Source organism: Natrix helvetica, assembly GCF_964273705.1.
Source record: "Natrix helvetica genome assembly, chromosome: 3".
Classification (NCBI taxonomy): Eukaryota; Metazoa; Chordata; class Lepidosauria; order Squamata; family Natricidae; genus Natrix; species Natrix helvetica.
The window spans coordinates 30,764,456-30,778,677 of record NC_138549.1 but is presented as its reverse complement, the minus strand read 5'-3'; the positions used below and the strand labels follow the sequence as shown (position 1 = coordinate 30,778,677).

The following is a 14,222-nucleotide window of genomic DNA, read 5'->3' as shown; positions in this document are numbered from 1 at the left end:
ATTATTGCTTTTTAGTAAGAGAAAATATATTCTAATTTCTATAGCTAATATGTAAGAGCATAAATTAGTCAAAACTCCTAAGAGGCCAAGATTTGGGTTAACAGCCTACCCCAATAAACATATTTATTGGTTTGTAACAGGTGAAATGTCACTCTTTACACCTTTTCCCTCCTTTTTTGTTTCCAATTGCAAAAATACTTCTCAATTTGCCATGTTTAAAATACCCTATTATGTAAATGAGAAAACATCCAGATTTCCAGTCCATGTTTGTGGGTTGCCTATTGAAGTGCCAACACTTGATTCATTTGTGTGATTTGTTGATCTGGTTGAAATATATGAACCAGGTCATATTTTTAAGTAACATCTTCCTCATTCATTCAGAGAAATCCAGAATCTGTTCCCAATAGTATCTTTTGTCCTATCTAGGTTTATGCATATGTAAAGTATGTAGAAAACAGACTTTAATTCTTGTACAAGTATTTCATTCATTACTTTGATTCTACTTGTGCAAGTGCTTCTAAAAATCAGGACAACCTTACTTCATTTCAAGTTGTGCTAATTGTTTAGTTGATGTTTGTGCTAGTTGTACATCATCACCTTATGTAATGGTACAGTGAGAATGACCTTGAGACAAGAGAAAGAACTACAAATTAGGCAACAGTAGGATAAAAGGCAGCTGAGATCGCAGAAGGGACGTAGGCATGGCAAATACCTTACAAGGGGTCTTCCTAACTTCTTATACAGCAAAGGTCAGGAGAAAGAGATGTACTTTTAGGCTGGCAAGATTCTGTTAATGTAATCTTACAATAAACAAAGAGCTAGTGCTTCATGCCTGGACTGTCTCACAGACCTGACACCTTTGCTAGCATAAAAGTGAACATAACTAGAAAAAATGCTTTTAAAATAATTATTCTGTTGTGGTGGTAATTGTAGAGGCAGAAATGTATAATATTGTTTGCCAAATGCAGGAACTTTTTATATCCAAACATTGGGCTACTTTGTTAGTGAGCTACCCTTGCATATTCCATGACACTGATGCTTTTGCATCCTGAAATGATAAATAACAGAAATGCTTATGGTCTTTCTGATAATCCTAATGCTTAAGGGTATTATGTTCTTCATAGAGGGCATCAGGAAAAGTGGAGGGAGAATGCCAGAAGGCTGCCATTTTTAGGGTTGCCCCATTGGTCAGTTGGGAGACCACTAGCTATCTCAGAGTAGGGCAGTGTGACATTTGCGGAAGGCTATACAAATATGCAAAAATTCTTCCAACAACTAACATCAGTGTTTCCCAACCTTGGCAAGTTTAAGATGCCTGGACTTCAACTCCCAGAATTTCCCAGCCAGCATTTTTAAAGTTGCCAAGGTGGGAAATGTTGGTTTATAGGATAAAGCCAAGAGCTGTGTTGAAAGCATTCTAGTTATTCAAGATAGGCAAGGGCAGAAATCATCTAAAAGTAAATATATTATTACCATATTTTTCGGAGTATAAGACACATCCTTTTCCCTCAAAAAAGAGGGCAAAAATCTGGGTACGTCTTATACACTGAATACAGCATTTTTGCACTCCTGAAACCCCACCCCCTTTGCAAAAATGGCCATGCATAGCTTTTAGGAGGTTTCCAGAGTGCTCCTGGGGGCTGGGGAGGGCAAAAATGAGCAAAAAACGGGGTGCTTTTTTACTCATTCCCCCCCAGCCCCCAGGAACACTGTACAAGCCTCCTAAAGGCTTGTAAAAAGTGCAAAAACTTTTTTAAAAATTTGCCTCTTCAAAATCTTGGTGCATCTTATACTCCAAAAAATATGGTATATCTAAGTATAAATAAAATGGTCTGCATACCACATTTCTTTTCCTTTCGGATTCTGTTTTCTTATTATACCAAGGTTCATCACGATATTGCTCAAGCTGCCAAACATATTTCAGGATGGTATTTATTAGTGATTTACTAATTAGAATGCAAAGGTATACAATAAGAAAAGCATTCATTGATCTGAAACAGATGAAATAAAATATGGTTATAATTAATGAAATATAGTCATTTTACAACATAACTATTCACTTTATATTTTCAATTAGTCTCAGCTTTTTCATGTGCCATTTTTGCAGACGTCAGAATTAAAGCTTTATCTGAAATGATTTTATATTATTTTAATTCAGTGTTCAATAAAACATAAGACTCCCAATGATATAATTTAATATGTGACAAAAAAGAATACAGTATGTCTATATTCATATACAAGAAACAATACACTGTACTGATGTATGCTAAAAGGGTGGGTGGACGGATGGATATGGATATGGAAATGGATATAGATATAACACAAACTATCTATCTATCTATCCATCCATCCATCCATCATATGTGTGTGTGTAGATGTTACTGTGAAAGTCCGAAATCTGGTGAATGTCGACATTCACCGGTGAATGTCGACATTCACATAGTCGCTTGGTGTATGTCCGAAATATTTGCTAAATACCCTTATCCTCTCGACACCCTTACCCCAATACCCTTACCCTAATACCTCGGCTCCTCGCTTCCTTTTAAGCGTCTTCTATTCGCGGACTTCTTTTTTTTTTAAACCTGCGATCCTGCGCGGTTAGAACGAGTAGTTTCCAGGACCGCGAATTGAAAAGCAAAAGTAAAGCGTTACGCTGACTCGTTATATATATGTCACCGTGAAAGACCGAAATTGGTATGTGTCGACATTCACCGGTGAATGTCGACATTCACCAACATTCACCGGTGAATGTCGACATTCACCAATTTCGGTCTTTCACGGTGACATATACATACACACAAACACCAAAGCCTCAATGTAAATCAGATTAAAACAAGCAAGGAAGTGTATGTAAACCCTATAAATAGCACTGCTTCAATTCCTTTTTCATTTTGAGAGGTGTTAGGAAGCATTTAACACAAACTGTAGAGATGTATAGCTCTTTTTATCCAAGGATCCTAATCTCACTGGCCTTGTGTAGCTATCTGCTATACAGCTAAAGTTTGACAGAAATAGACAAGATATGAATATAATTGAAAGAAATTTACAAATACCATGAAAGACGATAAAAAAGAACTGTGCTATTTTTTTTGGTATACTTTAGATTTCAAAATAGATAACTTGACTGCAACCAGGAATAAAATATTACAATGTGTGTGTGTGTGTGTGTGAATATGTGCACTAAAATATGAAGATAATAATAATTTGTTAAATGTATTTGTCATCTGACTCTCAACAACTTTGAGTGGAATGAGATAAAAGAAAACATGGCATCAAAAACTTGGCAAAACTAGAAAGTTTAGAACTGTGACAAACTTTAAATTTAAATTCTTTAAATTTAAAGAAAACTTTAAATTTAAAACTAAAAATTTAAATTCCTAATAATAAACTTTAAAAAAATATTTAGGAACACAAATGCCCCAAATCCCTTCATTAGGCAAGCAATTATTGACAAAAAAATATAGAGAAATTATTATATTTTTCCCCTATCATCAGATAAATACTTTTATTTTCTAATCATTTCATCCATAATACAAACACAGATATTAGAACAGTTGATAACACTTTACTTTTCTACAGCTGATCGTTTCTGTGATTTTGATTGGTAATTCAATGCCATTTTTGTTTCCATGCCAGTATATATTGCAACACCTGAAAGAAAAAAACCAAACAAATCAAAAAACAGAAATAAAAAACAGCATTATGAAGAAGACAGGATTATCATTGTGGATTAGACTAATAAATTGCATGATGGCATTCAATAATAGATACTGAGTCCAAAATGGGGTAGTTGTACTGTTCTAATTTATTATTGCTACACTGAAAAATACCATCCAACTTTTACTGATCTAGAAGGGTAAAAAGCAGTTAATTTTTTAGGATTAGGAAAACAGAATTGCCTTTATTCTGTTCAGTGATAATATTGTAGATCCAAATCTGTCAACCAAAGGAATTTCAGCTTTTTTGAGCCAACAGACATATCTGTTTTTTGTCACGTCCCAGGCATTCTCTGTTTCTCACAAAAGATCTACTGTAAATAGCAAGGCCAAATTCCACAAAATGTACATGTAGACAAACCACAAAATACAGACTACCATGCTATCACTCTTGGCCATTTCTTTGGGCAGAAGGAATAGCGTTCACCATTCTTATTTTCTAAAGATGCCTACTTATGCTTATATATGCTTATTTGAAAACAAGATGAAGCAACAGCTAAAATGCTGCGGCAGTTCATAACAATTTAACAAATAAAATCAAACAGACAATGGAGCCTAGCAGGGGACAACTGGACACAGTCAGAGATCATGGCAGAAACCGAGGGATTCCATAATGTCATTTTATTATTACATGTGATCCATTCTTGCATATATCATACAAGAAGAAAATCAGTGGTGGGATTCAAATATTTTTACTACTGGTTCTGTGGGCGTGGCATGGCTTGGTGGAAGTGGCAGGAGAAGGATACTGCAAAATCCCCATTCCCTCCCAATCAGGTGGGACTCGGGAGGCAAAGAATAGATGGGGGCAGGGCCAGTCAGAGATGGTATTTACCAGTTCTCTGAACTATTCAAAATTTTTGCTATCAGTTCTCCAGAAATGGTCAGAACCTGCTGAATACCACTTCTGAAGAAAATACTTCATAAACATTGCAAAAAGTAGCAAATGGAAATTGACAAAAAACAGAACCATCTCCTCTCACCACCCACACTACTGAATAATTTAGGATTTCATATTGACAACCTTGCTTTCAACTCAAAATAGCTCTGTTTGTTGGTCTCTTTGTTTTTGAACAAGAGATACTACATTAAAAGATGTTGCTTTTAGTCAGTGTCTCAATAGGCAAAGTTTACCAAAGATGTGCTCTGTGTTCTTTAAGGTAGCTCCTCTAAGAAGCACATTTTCTGATCCCAGTGGCCTGCAAAGTAAAAATATTAATTAGTTTTATCAAGGGAAGAAACCAAGCATTTTCAGAATGAAATGAAATGCTGAACAAACAAGGAAACCTAATTTTGTTTATGACAATTCATAAATACATGTTTAGTACAAAAAAATAATGCTAATCCTAACCAAAACATACTAGGCAAACCTTTAAAAGTTCTTGAACAAATATTCCTAAAATACAAACTGAGAATTAGAGTACATTCGGAAAACATTAAAGCTATCTTACATGTATTTTATAAACAGCTATAGAGTTCAATGCTGCTTATTAATTAATCAGTTGAAATTGGAATTATTGGATTTAATCAGAAAATTTCATTTTAATTACATTGTGCTATTGTAATTGTATGTGGTACAGGTAGTCCTTGACTTACAATCATTTAGTGACCATTCAAAGCTGCAACAGAGCTGAAAAACGTGACTTACGACTGTTTTTTATACTTACATCCACCTGCAGCATCCCCATTATCATATTTGGCAATCATCATGCATTGATGATGACTGCAATGTTCTAGGGTCGTGATGGTGAACCTGTGGCACGCGTGCCACAGGTGGCATGCAGAGCCCTTTCTGCACCCCAGCTCAGCTCCACCACACAAGCGTGCATGCCTCCCGCTGACCAGCTGATTTTTGGGTCATGCGCGCATGCGTAGGGGATGGGGGAGCATGGGGGGTTGCACTGCACACACACACCTGTGGCCCATATTTGGTCCCAGGAGTCTGTAGGGAGTCCTACTAGGCCCAAAATGTGGTGTGGGGGGTCACATGCATGGGGGAGCACAGGGGTCAGGGCACAGGGGGTGTTGCGTGCACATTGCATTATGGGTGTGGTTTTTGCACGTGATGGCAAAAAGGTTAGCCATCACTGTCCTAAGGTGTTGTGATCACCTTTGGTAACCTTCTGACAAGCAAAATCAATGGATAACCAGGTTCACTTAACAACCGTATGATTAACTTAATAATTGCAGTGATTCACTTAACAGCTGTGGCAAGAAGGGTTGTAAAATGGGCTAAACGTCTTGCTTAGTAATGGGAATTTTGGGATCAATTGGGATCGTAAGTCAAAGACTCCTATGCATTTTCTTTATTTAATTTCATAAACATGCACACATATTTATATTACTAATTAATATCTGCACGATTTATGTTTGCATGATCACAGACAGGAAACAATAAGTATCTACTTCAAAAGCATTAGATCTTAAATGTGGTTCCAAAATCTGAATACAATGAAAACATGCTAAATATATTTTTTTAAAAATCATAAAGAGGAAAAAATATTTATACTCCTTCTGAAGTTAAACCCAATATATCAAAATGGTGAGCAGCATAAGTCTATTTCAAAGAAGGAATTTTGTTAGAAGGAATTACAATGAGTCATAATCTGCTTTTGCTCATTGACAGAAATATGCCAAAGTATTGCAAGATTTGCTAACAGGATTGATCTATTATCAGGCCAAATATGCCAAAACAGGAACTGGAAAAAGAACTGTGAAGGAAAATGTCAAGTGTAATGTGAAATTGTGTCACATCCAGGCTCCTTCCATATTAGGAGTAACCCCACAGTTTATTTTTTTTGCAGGAAGCACAATGAATACAAAGAGAACTCTGACAAAACAGATTTCTGATTTCCATCTCCCTTTGGGCTATATTCATCCAGAAATTACAAAAATTAAGGAAATGTAGCCTAGCTAATAGCCCATCTGGCCCCAAGCCATATAGCACTGTACTGCCAGCTGCAATCGAATATCCAGTGACATGATACACATAGCATTTAACTCTAGAGAATCCCTCTTTGGACAGAGATTTATTTATTTATTTGAATGCACAGGCCAGACAAAATGTTTTTTTCCCCTATTTTTCTAATACTAAGAGGTGAATTTACCTGGGCGACATGTGCAAATTTGTATTTGAAGTCTTACCTTGCAATTGGCTCATTCCTCTCATGGTAAATATTTATCCGGCCAACAAATCTGAAAGCAAAACAAAAAATACATTGGGCACTATCTAATAAAATGAAATTCAATGGTGAAAAGAGTAAGGTTCTACATTTAGGCAACAAAAATGGAATGCACAGGTACAGTATAGGTGGTACCTTGCTCAGTAGTAGTAACTGTGAAAGGGATCTTGGAGTCCTAGTGGACAACCATTTAAATATGAGCCAGCAGTGTTCAGCAGCTGCCAAAAAAGCCAACACAGTTCTAGGCTGCATCAACAGAGGGATAGAATCAAGATCACGTGAAGTGTTAATACCACTTTATAATGCCTTGATAAGGCCACACTTGGAATACTGCATTCAGTTCTGGTTGCCACGATGTAAAAAAGATGTGGAGACTCTAGAAAGAGTGCAGAGAAGAGCTACAAAGATGATTAGGGGACTGGAGACTAAAACATATGAAGAACGGTTGCAGGAACTGGGTATGTTTAGCTTTAGAGAAAGAAGGACTAGGGGAGACATGATGGCATTGTTCCAATATCTCAGGGGTTGCCACAAAGAAGAGGGAGTCAAAATATTCTCCAAGGCACCTGAGGGTAGAACAAGAAGCAATGGGTGGAAACTAATCAAGGAGAGAAGCAACTTAGAACTGAGGAGAAATTTCCTGACAGTTAGAACAATTAATCAGTGGAACAGCTTGCCTCCAGAAGTTGTGAATGCCCCAACACTGGAAGTCTTTAAGAAGATGTTGGATAGCTATTTGTCTGAAACGGTATAGGGTTTCCTGCCTAGGCAGGGGGTTGGACTAGAAGACCTCCAAGGTCCCTTCTAACTCTACTATTTTATTGTATTGTATTGTAATATCCCAAGTTAAGGAAATGCTGAGCGTCAGTACGGCTATGAGGAAGCAGAGATGTGTATGCCAATAATTGAACACATGGGCATGTATATAGTTTCCACTGTTATCTCTAGAAAAATGCATCCTGAATACAGGTAGTCCTTGACCTACGACCACCACTGAGCCTAGAATTTATGTTGCTAAATGAGAAATTTGTTAAATGAGTATTGTCCCATTTTACGACTTTTCTTGCTACATGTTGTTAAGTGAATCGCTGCAGTTGTTAAATTAGTAACACGGTTGTTAAGTAAATCTGCCTTCCCCATTGACTTTGCTTGTCAGAAGGTCACAAAAGGTAGTCACGTGGTCACTCGGGCACTGGAGCCGTCATAAATATGAAACAGCTTTCAAGGATCTGAATGTAAATCACGTGACCATGGGGAATGCTGCAACGGTCATAAGTGCAAAAATAAGTCACTTTTTTCAGGGCCATTGTAACTTCAAATGGTCACTAAATGAACTGTTGTAAGTCTAGGACCACCTGTACCTCCATCCAAAGCTATGGCATTTCTCCTGTTTCTTTCCAAAGCTTGTATCCTTAGCGATTATTCTAGCTCAGTGTTTCTCAACCTTGGCAACTTGAAGATGTCCGGACTTCAACTCCCAGAATTCCCCAGCCAGCTGGCTGGGGAATTCTGGGAGTTGAAGTCCGGACATCTTCAAGTTGCCAAGGTTGAGAAACACTGCTCTAGCTGAAGCCCGATCTCCAACAAAACACTTTAATTTTCTTTAAAGTTCTCTTCCTCCGCTTTACTACAGTAAATTATAGACTTCTAGGAAGTGATTAATTTTTATTTGTTTAGAATATTCCTATTTTTTTTTCATTCTATAGGTTGCATATTTTTCACCTGTTGCTAGTAATCTTGATTAGTGTTCTTAATTATTGAATTAAAGAATATTTTTAATTATTAGTTGTGTATGATTTTTTTAAAAATGATCTTTTAAACTATATGCCATTTCAGAGTCACATTCTGTGAGATGGACAGCTGTATAAATATTATGAATAAATTTTCAATGCAGCAATTAGCAACATCAAAGTTCCTTTCCATATGGCTATATATGTCTTCCAAATCTGGTTTAGCCTGTCTTTCTAGTTAAATATCAACCTTTTTTTTAACTGAATGCTGAAACTGTGGATTACAATATGGGGCCTCTTTTCAAACACCATAAGTTTCTACAGCTTCCCCCTCTTCAGTTATGCTGTTACATTTATCCCAACTCTTAATGTTAGATAGTAGGATTTGACTTAAGAGAACTAGTATTGCAAGAAAGGAATGAGAATAGACCCCTCCCTTTTTTTTACAGTCCATTGAAATCCCTTAGTTTCACTTCTGCTTCCTATAAGTTTCCTATTACTGATTCACATTTACCTTTACTTCTTTTTTTCAGCTCCCTTTTAAGATGTCCCCCCTCCCCTCTCCAATCTTCCATTATGGTATACCCACAAACTCAACAGTGTTGCAATAAATATGCTAGTAGCAGGAAAGGGTGAAAAATGATAAGAAAGTGGGCACAGCAGGCAAATCCATGCCTCATCTCTTTTAGACAAAAGGACAGGTCTTAGATTGTAACATCACATCTGACATCTTCTTGATTTTGTCCTTTTCTTGCAGAAGCTGCTGGCTACAAGTGTCATTTTCTACTCAATCCAGTTCTTTTGCTTGAGTTATTTTGATAGATCTATCCTTGCCTTCATACACCCAAGGATTCAGCTTTTTCTTTAACAATAATTATTTGACTATCCAGCTTGACAGCCACAGCTAATTGACCTTAGCTGACCTAAAAAGCTAAGAGGAGTTGGCCATGGTTTCCCTGGATGGGAGTCCATTTGAGAAGTCAAAGACCAAGACATTTTAAAAAAAAAGAAATCCCAGAAAAATGAAGTAACTTCTGCATCACACCAAGAGAACTGGGTGGATATGCTTGTTTAACTCAGCAGGAATTGAGCTTGATTTGAAGTAGATCTTATTTTCTTATTTATTTGACTACATGTTAAACTTGGATAGCAGAAAGTCAGAGCTTCTGTAGCTTTGGCAAAGAACACTAGGAGACTGAAAGCTAATGGCCAGGAACTGATGCAGAGTGGTGCCTAAAATTACTAATATGGAAGCAATGCTTATTGTATTAGATGATTTCTGATTTTATTCCAAAATTGCATCAGTGTGCAACCTAATAAACTCTGGGGAACTGGCATTAAAATGAGTAAGTTGGGACAAAGAAGCACAGCTACTTGCAGCCACAAATAACTAAGATATATATATTCACTAAATACATTTCTATGTTCATGTAACCTTTTTGATTTTCACATAAATATGACCCAGGATCATACTTGGTTTAAAGTAAGGCTTCACCATATAATTCAATTGTATATTTATTGTATATGTGCAGGGTTGCAGTTTGTCTTTTTCGTTGGTTTGCAGAAGGATGGCCCCCATGGCAAAGTCGCTCACATCAGTCTGAATCACAAAGGGCTGTTCAGGATCCAGGTGTCTGAGGACTGGTTCCTTGGCAAACAGGCCCTTCAGGACGATGCAAGTAATGTTGCTGTGGGGGACGACCCATTTATCAAGCCAGGCTAAGCCTAGGATTACCGCTCTGGTCATCTTGGGCACGATGACAAAGTGAATCATTTCCCAATGTTGGACCATCTCTAGCCTCACTGGCTCCGTAATGAGGGTGGCTGGGAAGAGGTGGTCCATTCCATCATTCCCCCTCCCCAGCAGGCTGTTCAAATGTATATTTAAATGATCAAAATGTAATGTGGGTATCATTAATGGGTTAGAATATATAGAGAACACGTAGCCATAATTCTAGCATTACAAGTGGGGAATAAATGGTGAGAAATCAAATGATGCGTAACTTGAAACTGGTGTTTTCCCCCCAAGTTATCATCCCAACTGGGATATCTCAATAAAGGATGAAAGAAGAGTTGGCAGAAACTGGAGCTATCCTAAACTATTAACTGGTCTGAAAGAACTATACAGAAAACAATCGTCATATAACTGAACAAAAGAACACTTAGTTGAAATACAACACCAATGTGTAGGTCACTCTAACAGAAGAGAAGACTTAGGGTCGTCTTCATTGTTCCAGATATTTTCTCAAAATCTGCACTTCTACACTTGGGAGTTCCATGTACTTAAAGTGGTATTAGTGAAGACATAGTAAGTAAGAACATAATAAATTACATGTTCTTACTTATAAAGATCAGGCTGAGGCTGTTCACATTCAATGGTAGCATGTAGTTTGTCAATATCCTGCTCATCGTGAAGAGACTTCGTATCCTGGACCGCATAATATGTCTAGAATAAAAAAGGAAGTAGTAGTGAAATTGGAAATAGGAACTTTGAACATGAAGCACAGTTCTTCTCATCTTTCCATTTATTTATTTATTTATTTATTTATTCAATTTATAAGTCGCTCCCTCTCCACGAATGGACTCGGGGCGGCGTACAATTAAATACACAAGCATATGGCATGGAAGGAGGTATATACATAAAAACATTTTACAATTCATAAATAACAATAGCCACAAAGTTAAAAGACAGTAACAGTAAAGTTAAAAAACAATTAAAATACCCTAAAATTTAAAATTTACAATTTAAAATTGCCAGGGGGATTAGAGAATAAAGTTCTAGTTAAGCCAGGCCAGCTAGTTGGAACAGGTGGGTCTTGAGTTTCTTACGGAAGGAGCGGAGATCAGTAGTTGTCCTAATGTCGGGGGGGAGGTCATTCCAGAGGGCTGGGCCCATCACAGAGAAGGCCCTACTCCTGGGCGCCGCCCTCTGGCACTGCTTAGTGCACGGCACCCGGAGGAGTCCCTCTCTGTGAGAGCAAATTGGTCGCAGGGATGTATGGGGCAGGATGCGATCCCGCAGGTAACTAGGTCCTGTGCCATGGAGCGCTTTAAAGATGGTAATCAACACCTTGAAACGCACCCGGTAGACCACAGGGAGCCAGTGCAGCTCGCGCAGGAGAGGTATTACATGGGAGTATCTTGCACTCCCCATAATTGCCCGCGCGGCCGCATTCTGGACCAGCTGTAGTCCCCGGGTGCATCTCAAGGGGAGCCCCATGTAGAGAGCATTGCAGTAGTCCAGACGGGACGTCACCAGCGCATGAGTGACTGTGCCGAGGGCATCCCGGTCCAATAGGGGGCACAATTGGCGCACCAGGTGAACCTGGTGGAACGCCCCCCTTGCCACGGCTGCCACATGGTCATCCATAGACAGCCGGGCATCTAGGAGGACGCCCAAATTGCGCGCCCGCTCCACGGGGGCCAGTTGCTCGTCCCCAATGGCCAGCGATGGAATCCACTGGTTGAACCGGGGGGCCGGTAGCCACAGCCACTCCGTCTTGGTCACGTGGTCAAACACTACGGCATTGCCAAATTCTGCAATTCTGAACGACTACCTAATAGCTATCTTTGCAGATTCTGAGATTGTAACTCATCCAAACCATTTTACATGGCTCTACTATGTTAAATTAGCAAATTATAAACTGTATCAGAAAGCTCGTATTTTCAAAACTAATTCTCTGAACAGATTCAAATTTTGATATGCTATGTATTAAACCAAAAGTGGGTAATCTTTTAATTATGAGAACTACATCTGTCCTGTCAGGATGGTAACAGTAAGTACTGTAGTAGGCAGGAGGAGGACGCAAATCTGAAGCTGATTTTTCAGGATGCCCATTCTTTGAAACGTCAACAGGTTTATTGCATAAATCTATACCAGTCTATATGGAAGAAGGTCCCATATGTCATAAAACTATGCTGGTCTATTTGGGAGAAAGTCTCACAATTAAAAAGGGAACTTATTCAGAATATATAAGGTTATCACACCATTGTAACTGAAACCCTGTTTCTTTTAAGGTGTTCAATGCTGATGCACATATAAAAGCAGTTGAGTTTCTACTAGAATACCACACCTGCCATCTGGCCTATTGTGATCCACTTTGGAGATAATGGTTTGTCTTAATGATTCACCCACAAAAGTAATATTGTAGCTTTAAGTTACTTAATCCTCCAGAAACATACTTTCATTCATAAATTGAGGTTCTGTAATTCAAGGGAAACATCTAATGCCAGATCTTCAGCTAAAGACTATCATTAAACTAAACTTGTTACCTTGTGACTTGATTCACCATCCAAACTTGCTGTTGTAACAAAACATGTGCCATCTGATCGACTACTTGACAATAATATTAAATCACAGGGGAATGTTTCATCTTCTTTTACCATCACAATGTCTCCAACCTGGGGGAGGGGGGAAGGTCAGGGAGAAATTATGGTTAGAATAAGATTAGAGTTGCTCCCTTTAATAGTGAATACACTCTTAACATCATGTTAAACCAAAATGTGATTTCTCTATTTTTAGGCTTAGTATGACATCTAAAATAAGACAAGAACTCAACAAAATTGCTTAATGGTATCCATAAATCAAATTATTATAGTTTATTAGCACTGTACACTCAACATACAGGCTTGGTTACAGAATGTGATAAGTCATAATGTAGTTTTGTTGTTTGTATCTTAATGGTATTTATATCTCATGTTAGCAGTTTAGTATTAGGCCAATCAAAGTAGCTTATTCAGTAAATCATGGTCAAAACAGATCATGGCCTAGCATGACATGTTAACACAGTCATTAACAGAATTAAAGCTAGGCTGCAACATAATGTAATTTGATTTGCATTTAATCTAATACGTAAATATCAGTGACTATACCATGATTCTTTCTGTGATTTTATTGCCATACTGAACTGTAGTGTAAGCATGATATGCACATAAGGATTCAGGATTTATTTGAAAAGTTCTGATATAACCTTACAGTATTTGTTATTTCTGTCTAGGCCAGTGATGGCGAACCTATGGCACGCGTGCCACAGGTGGCACGCAGAGCCATTTGTCGGGGCAGCAAGGCACCCTGTCAGCTGGCCAGCGCACATGCGCACGCTGGCCAGCTGAGTTCACCTTTTTAAAAGCCATTTTTGCCCCCCCCCCAAGCTCCAGAGGCTTTATAGGAGCCTGGGGAGGGCGAAAAGAGCTTCCCCCGCCCTCCCAGAGGGCCTCCGGAGGCTTCCCTGAAGCCTTCAGAACGCTTAAAACAACCCTCCGAGCAATCCGGAAGTGACTTCTGGTTTGCTCGGAGGGTCGTTTTAAGCGTTCCGAAGGCTTCAGGGACCATCCGGAGGCTTCCCTGATGCTTTCGGAGCGCTTAAACCGAAAAGGGCCTCCCCCCCCCGGAGGCCTTCAGGAGGCTTCAGGATGGTCCCTGAAGCCTCCTGAAGGCCTCCGGGGGGGGAGGCCCTTTTCGCCCTCCCCAGGCTCCTATAAAGCCTCTGGAGCCTGGGGAGGGCAAAAAAAGCATGTAAAATGGGGGGGGGGTGTCACACGTTGTGTGTGCATGTGCACTGGGGGGTCGCGCATTGCATTATGGGTGCAGCACG

At 38.8% G+C, this 14,222-nt stretch overlaps 1 protein-coding gene across 4 annotated transcripts in view; it reads right to left on the bottom strand.

The window, feature by feature from the left end:
• Nucleotides 1-14,222, bottom strand: part of ATP11A (ATPase phospholipid transporting 11A) — a 147,072-nt gene that overhangs the window by 44,553 nt on the left and 88,297 nt on the right. For all 4 annotated transcript variants that reach the window (XM_081946419.1, XM_081946418.1, XM_081946421.1 and 1 more), the window contains exons 6-11: nt 12,901-13,029; nt 10,971-11,074; nt 6,861-6,911; nt 4,851-4,915; nt 3,570-3,651; nt 1,841-1,991 (exon numbers count right to left, since the gene is read on the bottom strand). In XM_081946419.1, the coding sequence (XP_081802545.1) occupies nt 1,841-1,991; nt 3,570-3,651; nt 4,851-4,915; nt 6,861-6,911; nt 10,971-11,074; nt 12,901-13,029 (582 nt within the window). The remainder of the gene's footprint in view (nt 1-1,840; nt 1,992-3,569; nt 3,652-4,850; nt 4,916-6,860; nt 6,912-10,970; nt 11,075-12,900; nt 13,030-14,222) is intronic.